Raw genomic sequence first — 16,361 nt, forward strand, 5'->3', positions numbered from 1 at the left:
ATTCATGCTTATATTTACGATGAGGATGATGTGATCTTATCTAAAGTGCCTGTGCAGGATGTTGATACTGTACTAATAGATTTAGGACAGGAGGTAAGTGAGAATGTAGAGGATAGCCTGTTGGGGGTCGATGAACCCAGTAGCTGTGACCAGTTGTCACTTGAGAAGGAACCCGACGATAATAGTGAAAGTGGTTTAGCTGTAACTAGTGTTATGCCCGGTCTGGAGGCGCAGAATCGCTCAGACTACAGTAATTTGGGTCATGTTCAGCAAACTAAATGTAATGAAGTCGTGCGGTGTTTTGATTTGAAATTAATAGACCGACTGGAAAAGGCAGCTGAAAATGTAATTCAGGAAACACCTATACACTTTGACCTAAATGTAATGAAGCCAGATGTCGATCACTTTGGTTGGAGACAAATCCAAAAGGAACTATTGGATGAGTTTGAGGAACCACCTGTACAAACTAGAATAAGCCACCCTATAATAATAGTGAATATGTTGGGTATCAATATACGTTGTCTCTTAGACAGTGGAAGTGAGGTGAGTGCGATATCTCAGTCCTTCTTTGATGCATTACCTGGTAAAGACAAGCTTACAGTAATGAGGGTATCAGGACTAAGAATAATTGGTGCTACTGGCAAGGTGTCAAATACAGTAAAGCAAGAAGCTTTACTGCCCTTTAACATTAATGGTAATTAAATTGATCATCCATGCTTAATTGTAAACAATCTCAGTACTGAGGTTTTAATTGGCATAGATTTCTTGTCGAAATATCAGAGTGTTGTTGACTTTGAAAGAAGCCAGTTAAAATTGGTCTTGCTGATAACCGGAGTAATTATGGTACCTTTTATTGATAAACATGTAGTAACTAATGATGAAACTTGGGAGCTGCCTATACGAGTTCTGAAAAATTGGAGATATTGGGACGAAGGTGTTAATCTTAGTAAATACCAAGGACCTTTCAGGATCATAAGACAACCATATGCCAATGCATATAGGCTAGAGTACCCTAAGAGTAAAAAGATATTAGGTCTCAGGAACGTGATCGACCTAAAGAAGTTCATAGGTAGTGAATGAATTCTGTAGAGAGGAGGTTGTTCTGTAACCTCTACACAGTGTGACAGCTGTGCAGTCCCAGCTGTGTGAGATCTTCTTTCCCATTTCAGATTTCACTCTCTCTTCATCTTTTCTATCCATCTAAAATTTCGACCTCTTCTTTCCAACACATCAAATTTTCCGTTATGGTTATCACGCCAATAATAAACTAATGAATTCTATAGGGAGGAGGTTGTTCTGTAACCTCTACACAGCGTGGCAGCTGTGCAGTACCAGCTGTGTGAGATCTTCTTTCCTTTTCAGGTCTCACTCATTCTTCATCTTCCCTATCCACCAAAGTTTCGACTCCTTCTTTGCAATACAAAAAATTTCCGTCATGGCAATCAAGCCATAAGTTCTGTAACCATTCTATCCACTGCTTAGTGGGAAAAAAAAAAAAAAAAAACATAATGTGACAAACCTAACAGTGACATAAACAACAGAGAAGTATGATGTAATTAAGATACAAATGTATTTGAGTAACAAGTATGTATAGAACCCTGGTAATATTGTAAGTACAAAGTTGTTGTTTTATTGGAAATGGTCCACCAACAGTAATTTAAAAAGATATACAAATTCGTGTACAAGCAGGATCTGAAGTGGCAGTGAAACCTATTGTATGCTGTAGAGCTAACTAATTAATAGTAAAAGAGATTGCTTAGTGTAATGAAAAATATGCAGATAAGTTGTAAAAATGAACTCCCCTTGTGTAGCAAGGAATGGCAGTGTAATAGAATTGAACAGTGTTTGTGGTTGAGACATGAAGGACACGTCCTTGAAATATTTATAAGGCTGGAGCTGGCCATTATTTGATGTAGTGTGTGACAGGACACACCTACACGTATTGAGGTTATGAGTTGGAGGCATGAATGCGACCATAGGTACCCTTATGTTAGATGAGACAGAGCAAATCATGGTGTCCTATAGGTTTAAGGAATTTAGCATTACGCTCGTCCATAATTACTTAATGCACTTTAGTAGTAGGTCGAGAGAGACTACCTGTGGTTTCAGCATCCAATCAAGTGGAAATGGGTTGCAACGTGAGCAAACTGATCAGCTGCAATACACTATAGATATGAAATAAATGTGCTATCCTATGCTTTAAATGTTAATAGAGTGAGTGTTAAATAAGTACATACACTAGCAACATAATTGAGTAACATAATGGCAGACGTGAAACATTATTTATAGTTCAGCATAAATACACTTCGATGAAGTACGAGGGCAGTTCAATAAGTAATGCAACACATTTTTTTTCTGAAACAGGGGTTGTTTTATTCAGCATTGAAATACACCAGGTTATTCCCCAATCTTTTAGCTACACAACACTATTTTTCAACGTAATCTCCATTCAATGCTACGGCCTTACGCCACCTTGAAATGAGGGCCTGTATGCCTGCACGGTACCATTCCACTGGTCAATGTCGGAGCCAACGTCGTACTGCATCAATAACTTCTTCATCATCCGCGTAGTGCCTCCCACGGATTGCGTCCTTCATTGGGCCAAACATATGGAAATCCGACGGTGCGAGATCGGGGCTGTAGGGTGCATGAGGAAGAACAGTCCACTGAAGTTTTGTGAGCTCCTCTCGGGTGCGAAGACTTGTGTGAGGTCTTGCGTTGTCATGAAGAAGGAGAAGTTCGTTCAGATTTTTGTGCCTATGAACACGCTGAAGTCATTTCTTCAATTTCTGAAGAGTAGCACAATACACTTCAGAGTTGATCGTTTGACCATGGGGAAGGACATCGAACAGAATAACCCCTTCAGCGTCCCAGAAGACTGTAACCATGACTTTACCGGCTGAGGGTATGGATTTAAACTTTTTCTTGGTAGGGGAGTGGGTGTGGCACCACTCCATTGATTGCAGTTTTGTTTCAGGTTCGAAGTGATGAACCCATGTTTCATCGCCTGTAACAATCTTTGACAAGAAATTGTCACCCTCAGCCACATGATGAGGAAGCAATTCCGCACAGATGGTTCTCCTTTGCTCTTTAAGGTGTTCGGTTAGACAACGAGGGACCCCGCGGGAACAAACCTTTGAATATCCCAACTGGTGAACAATTGTGACAGCACTACCAACAGAGATGTCAAGTTGAGCACTGAGTTGTTTGATGGTGATCCGTCGATCATCTCGAACGAGTGTGTTCGCACGCTCCGCCATTGCAGGAGTCACAGCTGTGCACGGTCGGCCCGCACGCGGGAGATCAAACAGTCTTGCTTGACCTTGCGGCGTTGATGACACACGCTTTGCCCAACGACTCACCGTGCTTTTGTCCACTGCCAGATCACCGTAGACAATCTGCAAGCGCCTCTGAATATCTGAGATGCCCTGGTTTTCCGCCAAAAGAAACTCGATCACTGCCCGTTGTTTGCAACGCACATCCGTTACAGACGCCATTTTAACAGCTCCGTACAGCGCCGCCACCTGTCGGAAGTCAATGAAACTATACGAGACGAAGCGGGAATGTTTGAAAATATTCCACAAGAAATTTCCGGTTTTTTCAACCAAAATTGGCCGAGAAAAAAAATGTGTTGCATTACTTATTGAACTGCCCTCGTAAATACATAATTGCAGATGTGGAACTGACTCAGCAGCAGAGGACCAATAAGTGGATTTAGTAGTCAACAACACGTAGTGTGTTTTGAACACTCAGAACTGTACTATTACCACAAGTTACTACTCACATGTACAAGAAGCTGAGAAGACAACTACTAATCAAATATACTCATACTATCTCTAAGAATAAGGTAATCGAAGATGAGTCAGCTAAGTAAATAAAATACAGATTTGTCAGGAATGTACCGAGCATTGGTTCAGTGTTCTGGCCCAGAAATTATAAACTGAGATTAAATAGGATTCATGATTGTATGCCTTGAGCATAAATTTTCTCTAGTACGTGACTAACGGCATTTTGAGCCATTTGTTTACCGATTTATGACAGTTAAGTAACTGCGAGGGTAAAATTGAAAAAGTTCTGTTAACTTTGTTCCAGTAACTTGTTGAAAGATAAAATGTATGTATCCCCATTTCATTGTGACCCACTCTTAGATATTAAGTGAACAGAGTCTGAGGCACTCTTTTTGTTTGTTCTACAGGACAAACCAAATAATGGCAGCCTGGTAGCTGCGTGAAAGCGTGGAGTGACTTGGACACAACTCACAGTGACCCCTCCCCTTTCCCCATGTAATTTAGAGTGAACGTCAAGGACACACACCATAGCAACTCCCCCTCCTCTACCCTTGTGAATGGAAGTGTAGAACGCCAGCCAAAGCGGCTACAACCACGTGTGTAAAAATGAAATTGTCATGATTTGTGAAATTTTCTTTCAGGTTTCAAAAAGACTGTTAAGATATAATTATCTGTTTATGTATCATGAATAACTGAGTTATTTTCTTTGAATTTGTGTATGTAAAAATGTATTTAATGGATTTAAGATTTTCATAATTTTACATATTTTATGTGTTTGTCTGTCTAAGGCAATATGTATGCCAAAGTGTTTCATTGATTTTGCTTAAATTTTGAGTGATAATGTTGCTTAAGAGGCAGTGAACATCCCAGCAATTTAAATAATTGGAGTATGTAATAAGTTTTCTTTTAATATTTCTATATGTTTACATTTAAATTTTAATTTTTCATAGGGAGTTAAGCTGTACTCTTGCTTCCCTTTTTGTAACTATTTTTTTTTCGATTTACAATAAAAAAAAAATTAAGTAGAGGGTGATGTAGGGAAGCACCCTACTCACGCCGTATAAAATTCACATCAGTCTTTCCATTGTGTGCCAGCCTAGTCCGCTGTAACTAGCTCTGACGTCATAAATGTTGCGCAATACTTTAAAAATCAAGTAAATAACCTGAAACATTTCTAGCATGTCAGGAGCAATACTAAATCAATGTGTGTTGAATATCAGTTCAATAACTTTAACCATTTTCGAAATTTGGACGTTTTTCTGTAAAAATCATTGGCGCAACAGAAAAGAGCTAGAAACTTAAAAATTTATATTTAGATTCCTTTTGCATAATAATTTAGTAGAAACAATATTCTGGATCTCACAAATTAAAATTTTAGTTAAAATTCATAATTTTCTGGTTTTTGTCTTAAAAATTAAGGAAGCAAGATAGATTAAGTAGGCGAATAAATAAAGCTAGGATGTTTAAATTTAAGTAGAAGGGAGATCCACTATAATCATAAAGATGTGAGAAGTTTCAACAGAACAACTATAAAACTATAGCTATAGCGTATCTCCAAAGAGCAAGTTCAGAGCTCGTCTACTGCGTGTAGTGTAATTAAATTAATTCTCTCGCCCAAAATATTTGACTTAGCCACGCCAGACTTTTATTATAATAACTTACCTGTGTGCTGATTGCACATTTAAATTGAGAGTTTCAACGGCCATCAGCAAAGGAAGCAATGATTTATTCGATAACAAAGTGGTGCATTACTAGCCCAGTGGCGAGTCGGGAGAGAGGATTTGATCAGGCGTTCCCTTAGCCGTCCACACCGCGGCTTTATATATAAGAATGCTGCGCGAGAAAGAAAGTCCCTAGTTCTCTCCAGACGCTGATTAGCGCACCACCTGTGCCGGGAGTCGCGTCGCGTCGGTATCATTGCTATAAACAGCCTCGGATGCCGTAATAAGGTACTCGGGATACGCGTAACCATGAAATCGTTTTCAAGTGAAGTGTTAATTCTGGGATGACTTTAATGATCTATCTTCAGTTTGCGTATGTCATATTTTCACGTGCCGTCGTGGGACAGACATTTTACCATTATTTAGCGTGGTGTTTGATGAACTTTATCATCAAATTATGGCGAGCATTCACTTAAACATTTAATTTGAACAGTTATAGTTGCATCAGAGCATTAGGCTCTGAACTGCTCTGGTAGTTGGATTGTGTGGATCCTTTTTGGTCTGTGACTTTCAGAATATAGTGAACATTTGAGAGAAAATGGTTTTTTGATTATGAATCCCAGACAACCTCCTAATTCCTCAGAGCTATAAGCTGTAGCTATAAATGTATTTCTCAGACGAAGTGGGCACTAGGAATTCTAATTACAGGCTTCACGTTTTGCTAATCACTTTCTAGTTGCCAATATTGTAGTTAGAGAGCCAGTGTTGAGAACGGCAAACGACAGCATTAAATAAATAATAGGAACATTCATTTATAACAATTAATTCCACCCGCCGCCCCACACTGTTATGATTATTTTTACTGACTGGTTTTTATTTGTTTTGTTTGTGTCCTTTCTTGACTACAGGTTCATAACTTTGATGAATATTCTTTCTGGTGCTTGAGTTTTATGTCAGTCTGCAGTTTCAAGGATTTTTGTTGGCTATTGAACAGAACCAGAGCACAAAAAATTATGTCACCACTTCAAACCCTAGAGAGGAGAAGCAAATGTACATACTTTATCTTTTCTCCTAGTTGTCACTGATATGGTATTTGATAAGATTGGAGAACTAGCTTGCTTTTTCCTGAACAGTGAGATGTATTATGAGATGCTACAGGATTTCTCCATTACTATGGCAATACAAAGGGAGACATGGTGATGCTCTATAGCAAGTCTCAGGGTTTCCTGAGTACGAGGGAGCCTACTAGGTTATCACAGAGTGCTTTGGAGATGCTACTTGTGTTTCTCACTGTCTGTCCCTCTTGGGTGGTGCACTTCTATTAGGTACTGATACAGCCTAATCCCATTTCATCATTCCACAGATGCTTCAATAATCTATTATGGATTTCCTCCACTGAAACCATTGGGGAAAGCAGCGAGCTGACCCCACACCCCTTCATACTGCATTGAAATGATGCCACTAACTAAGGATGACATGGCAGGTGGTTGGTCCTGACTGGCCCATCTGAGGCCAGAGCAGTGGAGCTTTGCTTTACTTTTTTTAAGGCTGTCAGAGGTCACAATCACCATGGCTGTAATGGCTTGGATGCTCTCTTCATCACCATCACAGAAAACCTGACAGCAACAACTGCTCTTTGAGATCTGCAACATCGCTGTCACACTGCAGTGACTGATACCAGCAGCGACAACACATCAATGACAGTGGGGAACAACATGGACTCCAGCATCCAAACCCACCAACTGTGGCTACTGCTACATTCACAACAGTCACAGCCATCACACCTCCCTGGGACTCAGAATGGCTGGCATCACTGCTGTCTCCATTGTCATTGCCAGCACCTCTGACTCTGATATGCTACTGGATCAGCAGCAGCAGTGGAGATACCTGGTACTGCTAGCCAGTATACCAAATGTTGAGGATCTACCCCATACACAATAGCCATCAAATGGCAGGCAGATTCTGTACCTACTCAGCTACAGGGATGAGGGATCTGGTGTGCAGGCCAGTGTCAGAAAATTTGGACAATGTTCTGGAAGGGATGGGGAAAATTCTTCAGTACTGCAAGGACACCCTCATCACTGGTGGTGCCAAGCCAACTTTGGTGACCTAAAGCTTTGGAAGTTATCTGCCTCCCAGAGTGCAAGAATACTACATGCCGGTAATTTTGATACACCATGTCTCAGTAGTGTGACTGATCACTTGCAGTGAACTGTGCTTTGGGTTTCTTCTTCGAGAGTGAGCCACTGTACCTAACAATGGACTTACACAGCTCTCAGGCACATTTGTGGTTCACTTGTTGTAGCCACCTGCTGTGAGTTTCTTGTGCTTTCTGTATCTTAATTCTTTCCATTTAGTTGTCTCGGTAAATTCCAGTGTGCATATTATGAAAACAATAAACATGTTGTGGCCATGATATGCAGTATTAATTGCTACTTGAACTGCTCAGCTTTTTTCTGATTACATCCCATTATCCCACCATCTTTCAAGCGAGCCTACACTACAAATCAATCTTTAATTACAACATTATTAAAATAAAAATGATAAAAAATGAAATGGAGAAAGAATGAAAGATATAAAAACTGAGGTGGCAGTAGTTTAAGAAAACCTTTTGCAGCTCAGTATCAACATGAATAATCTGCATAGAATAACGAATAGCTTGAATTTCAGTGCTCAATATATGTCACCTCATTTCTCGAGTCATTACCCCACAATAGTTTCCTACCTCGGCCATTTTAATTTTGTTAGTTTTAAGTCTATTTTGCTATTAAGATGTGCTTTTGGGCACTTGCTTTTCTTGTCTGTTTCTTTTGTCTGTATATAACAGCATTATACTAAAATATTTGGATTTTTGTTGTGATTCTGCACACATTTTTATGTACCACTACAAACTGCAAACAGAGTTGTTTCTTGTGGGATGCCTTACTTGTTTCAAATCATTAGGCCTGTCATTCCTGATTTGGTTCCAACTGAATGAATTCCGATAGCACATCTTTGCTCTATCAACCATAAATTATAGCATAGTCTGTTACACACTACCACCCAGCATATAAAATGTGCTCTTATAGACTATAATAACCGGACGGAATACCTCCTACCAGATAGAGCCCATAATGCCATATTCGGACAGGAGACAACACAGTTTTAGGAAGTGTGCACAATAAATGCATATACATGTCTTAATGGGTAACACTAGTAAGTTTCAAAGAATATTTCTGGACAGCACTAATATGCACAGAATGTACTGATGGTAAAATAATAATAATAATAATAATAATAATAATAATAATATGATGTGGTACATGTAATGAACTACTGTGTATCAACGCTTGGAGTAAAACAATGTAACAGACATACTATATAACGAAATTCAATATAAAGTTTCTAAAAAGATGATTCCTGGTCCTATATGGTACAGTAAAGAGCATTCACATGTACAAAAGTCAAATATATTAGGGGCTATTTTCTTGAAAAATGTAAGATGACATCATCTACAAGTGCATTCACTCACTCACTCATAAAATTCTTTTTAGTATTGGTTTTGAGTCTGTGACTCTTTGGAAAGAGAAGGAAGAGAGAAGTTTCAAAGAACACATAAATTGTGGACCACAGGTCCGATTAATCAGTGAAAGTATTCTTTACATATACTAAACAAACTCCTGTGTAGGGGTACACAAAAGGAGCCTCCCTAAAGATTGCGATGACTTGCGATCAAGACAATAAAAACAGTTGGGTGTATCCTGAGAAATGTCAGAATGATAGCTGATTCTTTCACACCAGAAACATCCACATTGGAGCACTTTTCAGGGTCACAGTTAATGATTATCTCTATTAACACCGAAGGCACAACACCAGCCAAAGTAAAACTGCTGCACAAACTATGTAGTCAACACCAGTGCCACGTACTGTGTGTACAGGAGGCACTTAGAGGTTGTGGTATGTGTAGACCAAAAACAGATGGAATGCACCTCACCATTGATAGACCACATGACAATATGGAAGTACTATTTTTATTCACTCAGATATCCAGATTGTATTTACAGTGGTCACAGAGGAAAACAGCACTGAAGTCCTCACTCTAGGAACAAAAAACTACACCATCCCAACCCTTTATAAATCACCTGGTGCTGAATTCACTGTTAGCAAAACATCCAGGTTTCAAAATCATCAAGTGAAGATTGTGATTGGTGATTCCAACAGTCATATTTACTGTTTGGGGCTATGATCATGAAATGGAGCAGCATTGAAAGAATGGATAGAAATGAGCCACCTGACCTTAATCCATGATGCAAAACTACCTGGATCTCTTAACAGCGACAGGTGAAGTCGAGCTTACAATCCTGACATCATGTCTGCCAGCACCAATATTAGCCAGTAATGTGTAAAATCTCTCTGTTCCAAAATACCCAACTCACAGCGTAGACCGATAATGTGATAATTATTTGCTGCTGTAAGACCTCAGAAAGTATCTTTTCGGAGGAGGTTTAATTCTATGAAAGGCCGACTTGTCAAGTTTTGCAGAATTGTTGGATGCTAAAGCATTATGTTCGAGTATAATGACTTTTCTGGAGACTAGAAATCTACTCTGTAGGAATCAGCATGGGTTTAGAAAAAGACGGTCGTGTGAAACCCAGCTTGCGCTATTCGTCCACGAGACTCAGAGGGCCATGGACACGGGTTCACAGGCAGATGCCGTTTTTCTTGACTTTCGCAAGGCGTTCAATACAGTTCCCCACTGTCGTTTAATGAACAAAGTAAGAGCATATGGACTATCAGACCAATTGTGTGATTGGATTGAAGAGTTCTTAGATAACAGAACGCAGCATGTCATTCTCAATGGAGAGAAGTCTTCCGAAGTAAGAGTGATTTCAGGTGTGCCGCAGGGGAGTGTCATAGGACCGTTGCTATTCACAATATACATAAATGACCTTGTGGATGACATCGGAAGTTCACTGAGGCTTTTTGCAGATGATGCTGTGGTGTATTGAGAGATTGTAACAATGGAAAATTGTACTGAAATGCAGGAGGATCTGCAGCGAATTGACGCATGGTGCAGGGAATGGCAATTGAATCTCAATGTAGACAACTGTAATGTGCTGCGAATACACAGAAAGATAGATCCTTTATCATTTAGCTACAAAATAGCAGGTCAGCAACTGGAAGCAGTTAATACCATAAATTATCTGGGAGTACGCATTAGGTGTGATTTAAAATGGAATGATCATATAATGTTGATCGTTGGTAAAGCAGATACCAGACTGAGATTCATTGGAAGATTCCTAAGGAAATGCAATCCGAAAACAAAGGAAGTAGTTTACAGTACGCTTGTTCGCCCACTGCTTGAATACTGCTCAGCAGTGTGGGATCCGTACCAGATAGGGTTGATAGAAGAGGTAGAGAAGATCCAACAGAGAGCACCACGCTTTGTTACAGGATCATTTAGTAATTGCGAAAGCGTTACGGAGATGATAGATAAACTCCAGTGGAAGACTCTGCAGGAGAGACGCTCAGTAGCTTGGTATGGGCTTTTGTTAAAGTTTCGAGAACATACCTTCACCGAAGAGTCAAGCAGTATATTGCTCCCTCCTACGTATATCTCGCGAAGAGACCATGACGATAAAATCACCCTCTGCCACACACCGTCAGGTGGTTTGCGGAGTATGGATGTAGATGTAGATGTAGATGTAGATGCTCTATAGAACCAGTACCTGGATGCTATGATGCCTTCACAATGGCTGTAAAGAGATGCTAGAGAATGTCTATCCCCCATGGCCGTCGAACATCTTATATCTCTGGGCTTACATCAGAGCAAGCCACACAACTTACTTGAGGAAATGCTTTCAGTTAAGTGACTGTGGAAGCAGGAAACAACCTCATATTCTCTATAATGGAGACACAAAGGGATAAGTGGATAAACACTACGGAAAAGTTGGATCTGTAAAGAGGGAGCCATAAAGCTTGGAGAGTCTGAGAAGCCTAACCAATTATCTGACTAAGACCACTGCACATCATAGAATCACTGCTAATAAAACAGTGTATCAGTTACTGCTGAATGGGAATGCAACCCACAAATCTCAAAAACCAAACTACAAAAAGAAGAACAGGAGAGTAGTGACCTCACATCATCGCTACGCCTGGAGGAACTGGAGAATGATATCAAACACAGCAAAACTGGAAAATCAGCTGGCTTGGATGATCTCCAAACTGAGAAAATTAAATACTTTGACTTAACAACAAAGAAATTGATTTTCAAACTTCAATAACTGTTCAAACAGAAGCCAAATCCCAAAGATATGTTGGAAGATCTAAGTGACTACTTTGCTGAAACCTGGCAAAGAAGGAAACATTCCAAAGAATTTTAGACCAGTCAAGCTACTATGTCACCTTTACAAATTACTGTAAAGATTGTCTTTAAATTGCCTATCACTTGTAACTAATCCCTTGCTTACACCTCAGAAATTTGGATTTTGACCTACCAAAAGCTCTACTGGACAGCTGCGAAATCTCACATAGTTTACAAAGATGGGTTCGAACCTCATAATGGGGCAGGAATGGTAATTGTCAAATTATCAGCATCTTATGAGACTATCAACCACCAGCTATTACTAGCCAAGTCTAAGACATGAACAAGGATTTTAGCCTAACAGATTTATCACAACTCTTTTGCAGAATCGTAGGTTCTCTGTTGACTTCCAAGATATGCACAGGCAATGGAGACTTCAGAAAAAAGGCCTCCTGCAGGGAAATGTGCCTTTTCCAATTCTGTTCAATGAATAGGGTGACTCATCTAAAACCTGCACTGCAAATATTGTGGAACTAGAACGCACTATCGATGTGTGGTTTTCACATAATGGATTCATAGCAGGGGCTCATACTGTTAGCGAATAAACAGATTGTAACAATACTTAGAGAGAGTATTTCTTGTGCAAACATATGCCTTCTTAAATGGAACAATGCCTATTAACTTTAACAAACTAAAAGTAGGGTAAATTAGAATGGCAGAGGTGTTCATTACAGGATTCCAGTATGAGTCATTTATGAGATAGTTTGTGCTACAACATGTATTGTACAAGTGTCAATGTCAGAACTTATCAAAATACATTATCTCTTTAAGTGAATCACACTAGAATCCTGCAGCAAACGTCACTGACATTCTAATTTATCCTACTTTTAATCTGTTAATGTCAACAGGGTTGTTCCATTAAAAAAAGTGTATTTTTCACAAAAAACACACTTTTTAATATAATTACATTCTGTTGCTTGGCTAACAATACGAACCACTGACTACTAATCAATTCTGCGAAAACAGTGCATCAATAGCATTTTCCATTTCCACAATATTTGTGGGGGAAGGTTTTAGTTGATTGACCCTGTATATACAAATGACCCACCCATAGCACCCAATACCAGGAGCTTATCCTATGCTGATGACCTTGCTCTAGCCATCCAGAGCACATCTTTTGAATCACTGGAGAACACCCTCACGAATGCCTTTAAACAACTTTCCAGCAACTACAACACAAACCAACTTAAAACAAATACCACAAGGACACAAGTGGGTGCTGTTCATCTGAGAAACATGGAAACTAATAGTATGGTCAGGTGTTGAACTGGAACACTGTGAGACCCCAATATATCTAGGAGTGCAACTTGGTAGATCTCTTACATTTGAGAAGCACTGCATGAAATGCAAGTAAAATGTGTCACCAAGATCAATCTTCTATGGAAAGTGGCCAGATCACAATGGTGTAGTCAAACTGAAACACTAAGAACCTCTGCAATGGCACAATGCTATTCTGCGGCAAAGTATGCATGTCCAGTTTGGTATATGCCAAGCAGGTGGACATAGCTCTCGATGACACTTGAAGCATCGTAACAGGCTGTTTGAAATCCACTCCAGTTGATTTGCATTGGCACCTCACAGGAATGGGACCACCTACTATTTGATAAGAAATAGCTGAAAATGAGGAAAGGAAAAAGGTGGAGCAGGAGAGAATGCATCCTCTGTATGGGCATGAACTGCACCTGCAATGACTAAGTCAAGGAGGAGTTCCCTAAGAACATCAACGGCCCTTGGTATCACCACTGAGAAAGCTAGGTTGCAACTATGGAGTGCAACAATCTACCTTCCCCCTGTCTAGAATAGAGTTTTATAAACCCCCATCTAATGGCTATAAAGTGAAATAGGTGACTTGGAAGTCCCTGAAAAGCCTAAGATCTGGAGTTGGCAGATCAAAGGTCAACTTGGCAAGATGGGTCTACACTGATCGAGATGATTCTGTGACTGTGGAGAAGACCAGATTGTTCATCATATGCTTCAATTCTGACTGTACCCAGCCTCCTGCAAATGAACTTCATCAGCGAGCAGAAAATGCATTGGAGGGGCCAAGTTTTGGGAAAAAATATACAGTCATGAAAATGTATATAATACACATGTTTCTGATAAAGGACTAATAAAACAAACTCTAGTGGACGAAACTGAAACAGAAAAATGCTGTCAGACAAAAACAATTACTTTTTATGTTTCTAGCCATCAGTTTCTATGGCAAGTGAAGGAACATGGTACCACTTGTTACATTTACTCTGCATAGTATCCATTAATGTAAAACTATAAAAAATTTTATATGTCCACAATATAACCTTAACATTGAATATAATTGCTTAAAAACCCAAATTTGACCTACATACATAGTTAATTTTTAATGTCATCTGTTAAATTACACATTTACTTACATACAATAAATTATGTGCATATGTTAGTGTATACTTCATTTTTGCAGTTGCTCTGGGCATCCAGCACAACAACTAAATATTGCACAAACAGATAAGTCTTTAGTAATAGAAAATACAACAGATTGAACAAGGGATATTGTGAATAATTGCAGTTGCAGTTATTGTCTGTTGCTGTCTTGGCGTTCCCCTTTATTGTATTTGGTTTCATCATTGTGTCACTATCACAGAATTCTAGCTCTACATTTTCACAGTAATCACTAACATTGCTGTCTTGAAGTAGCTCACAAATTCTGACAGCTTCAACTATGTACAGATTAGTACATCGTTAACTGAAAACAGAATAATTACCATGTACAAATATTCACACAATACCCCTGCTTTACAAAATAGTAAGGTGCCTGAGCTATTGTACGTGCTGTCAGCAACACAGGGTGCTGCGAAAAAAAAATATTATTATAATGTAGAATGAAATTTTCATTCTACAGTGGAGTGTGCGCTGATATGAAATATTAATCTGCCAGGAAGTTTCATTACTATAATGGTTTCTGCTGCAACAGAATGAAAATGGGTTAAGGTGTAGTGGAAAGTGTAGATTGGAAGTATAATTAATAAATTAAGTTGGAAATTATGATTATAAACATCAGACATCCACAATATTTGAATAAAGTTTGAAAATATTATCTTACTTGTATCCAAAGGTTAGATCTATCCAGTGATGTAGCCTCTCAGAGACATGATTACTCTCCAGTATATCACGATGTCTTTCAATAAAATCCTCAACAGAAGTTGCCCAAGATGGAATTTCCAGGTTAGGAAGATCCTCATGGATGGACTGAAAAAAATTACACATAAAAGGGGATTTTTTCAACCCAATGTTTATGCAATAACAGGAACAGTTTGCATTAGTATGTAAAACTACATTGAATGCTGCATTTGTCAAACACATGTCTGAAAAAGATAAATACTGTTAATCACAGTAACATTTTGATGACCTTTTAAAGACACAAACGGAATTCTTACATGTCTGTGGTTACTTTATTATTTAAGTTACAACCAATTCAGAAAATGTGTATGGTATTACACTGTCTCACATGTAATTAATGAACATTCTGTTGCACAGACTCTTCCTCCATGGACATTTCTCACTCAGTACCCTTCCCTTCCTTTCTGTTGTGCAAACTTAGTGCTGCTAATGACATCAAATGTTTGGGTCTTTTTATAGTTGTCATGATATTTTGAAGAGTGTGAATGTTAACAGGGCAGAAGATATGACCTCCAGAACACTGTCCCATTCTACCACTTCTAGTAGCCACAGAATTTTGGAACATACACTCCTGGAAATGGAAAAAAGAACACATTGACACCGGTGTGTCAGACCCACCATACTTGCTCCGGACACTGCGAGAGGGCTGTACAAGCAATGATCACACGCACGGCACAGCGGACACACCAGGAACCGCGGTGTTGGCCGTCGAATGGCGCTACCTGTGCAGCATTTGTGCACCGCCGCCGTCAGTGTCAGCCAGTTTGCCGTGGCATACGGAGCTCCATCGCAGTCTTTAACACTGGTAGCATGCCGCGACAGTGTGGACGTGAACCGTATGTGCAGTTGACGGACTTTGAGCGAGGGCGTATAGTGGGCATGCGGGAGGCCGGGTGGACGTACCGCCGAATTGCACAACACGTGGGGCGTGAGGTCTCCACAGTACATCGATGTTGTCGCCAGTGGTCGGCGGAAGGTGTACGTGCCCGTCGACCTGGGACCGGACCGCAGCGACGCACGGATGCACGCCAAGACCGTAGGATCCTACGCAGTGCCGTAGGGGACCGCACCGCCACTTCCCAGCAAATTAGGGACACTGTTGCTCCTGGGGTATCGGCGAGGACCATTCGCAACCGTCTCCATGAAGCTGGGCTACGGTCCCGCACACCGTTAGGCCGTCTTCCGCTCACGCCCCAACATCGTGCAGCCCGCCTCCAGTGGTGTCGCGACAGGCGTGAATGGTGGGACGAATGGAGACGTGTCGTCTTCAGCGATGAGAGTCGCTTCTGCCTTGGTGCCAATGATGGTCGTATGCGTGTTTGGCGCCATGCAGGTGAGCGCCACAATCAGGACTGCATACGACCGAGGCACACAGGGCCAACACCCGGCATCATGGTGTGGGGAGCGATCTCCTAC

General features: G+C 40.2%; 1 protein-coding gene across 1 annotated transcript in view; it reads right to left on the reverse strand.

Moving 5' to 3' along the window:
- LOC126095516 (WD repeat-containing protein 81) overlaps positions 1–16,361 on the reverse strand; it is a 308,162-nt gene that overhangs the window by 227,744 nt on the left and 64,057 nt on the right. Inside the window, exon 7 of the mRNA XM_049910301.1 lies at positions 14,869–15,014. Coding sequence (XP_049766258.1) covers positions 14,869–15,014 — 146 coding nt within the window. The remainder of the gene's footprint in view (positions 1–14,868; positions 15,015–16,361) is intronic.

This window comes from Schistocerca cancellata, chromosome 8 (genome assembly GCF_023864275.1).
Source record: "Schistocerca cancellata isolate TAMUIC-IGC-003103 chromosome 8, iqSchCanc2.1, whole genome shotgun sequence".
NCBI classification, from domain to species: domain Eukaryota; kingdom Metazoa; phylum Arthropoda; class Insecta; order Orthoptera; family Acrididae; genus Schistocerca; species Schistocerca cancellata.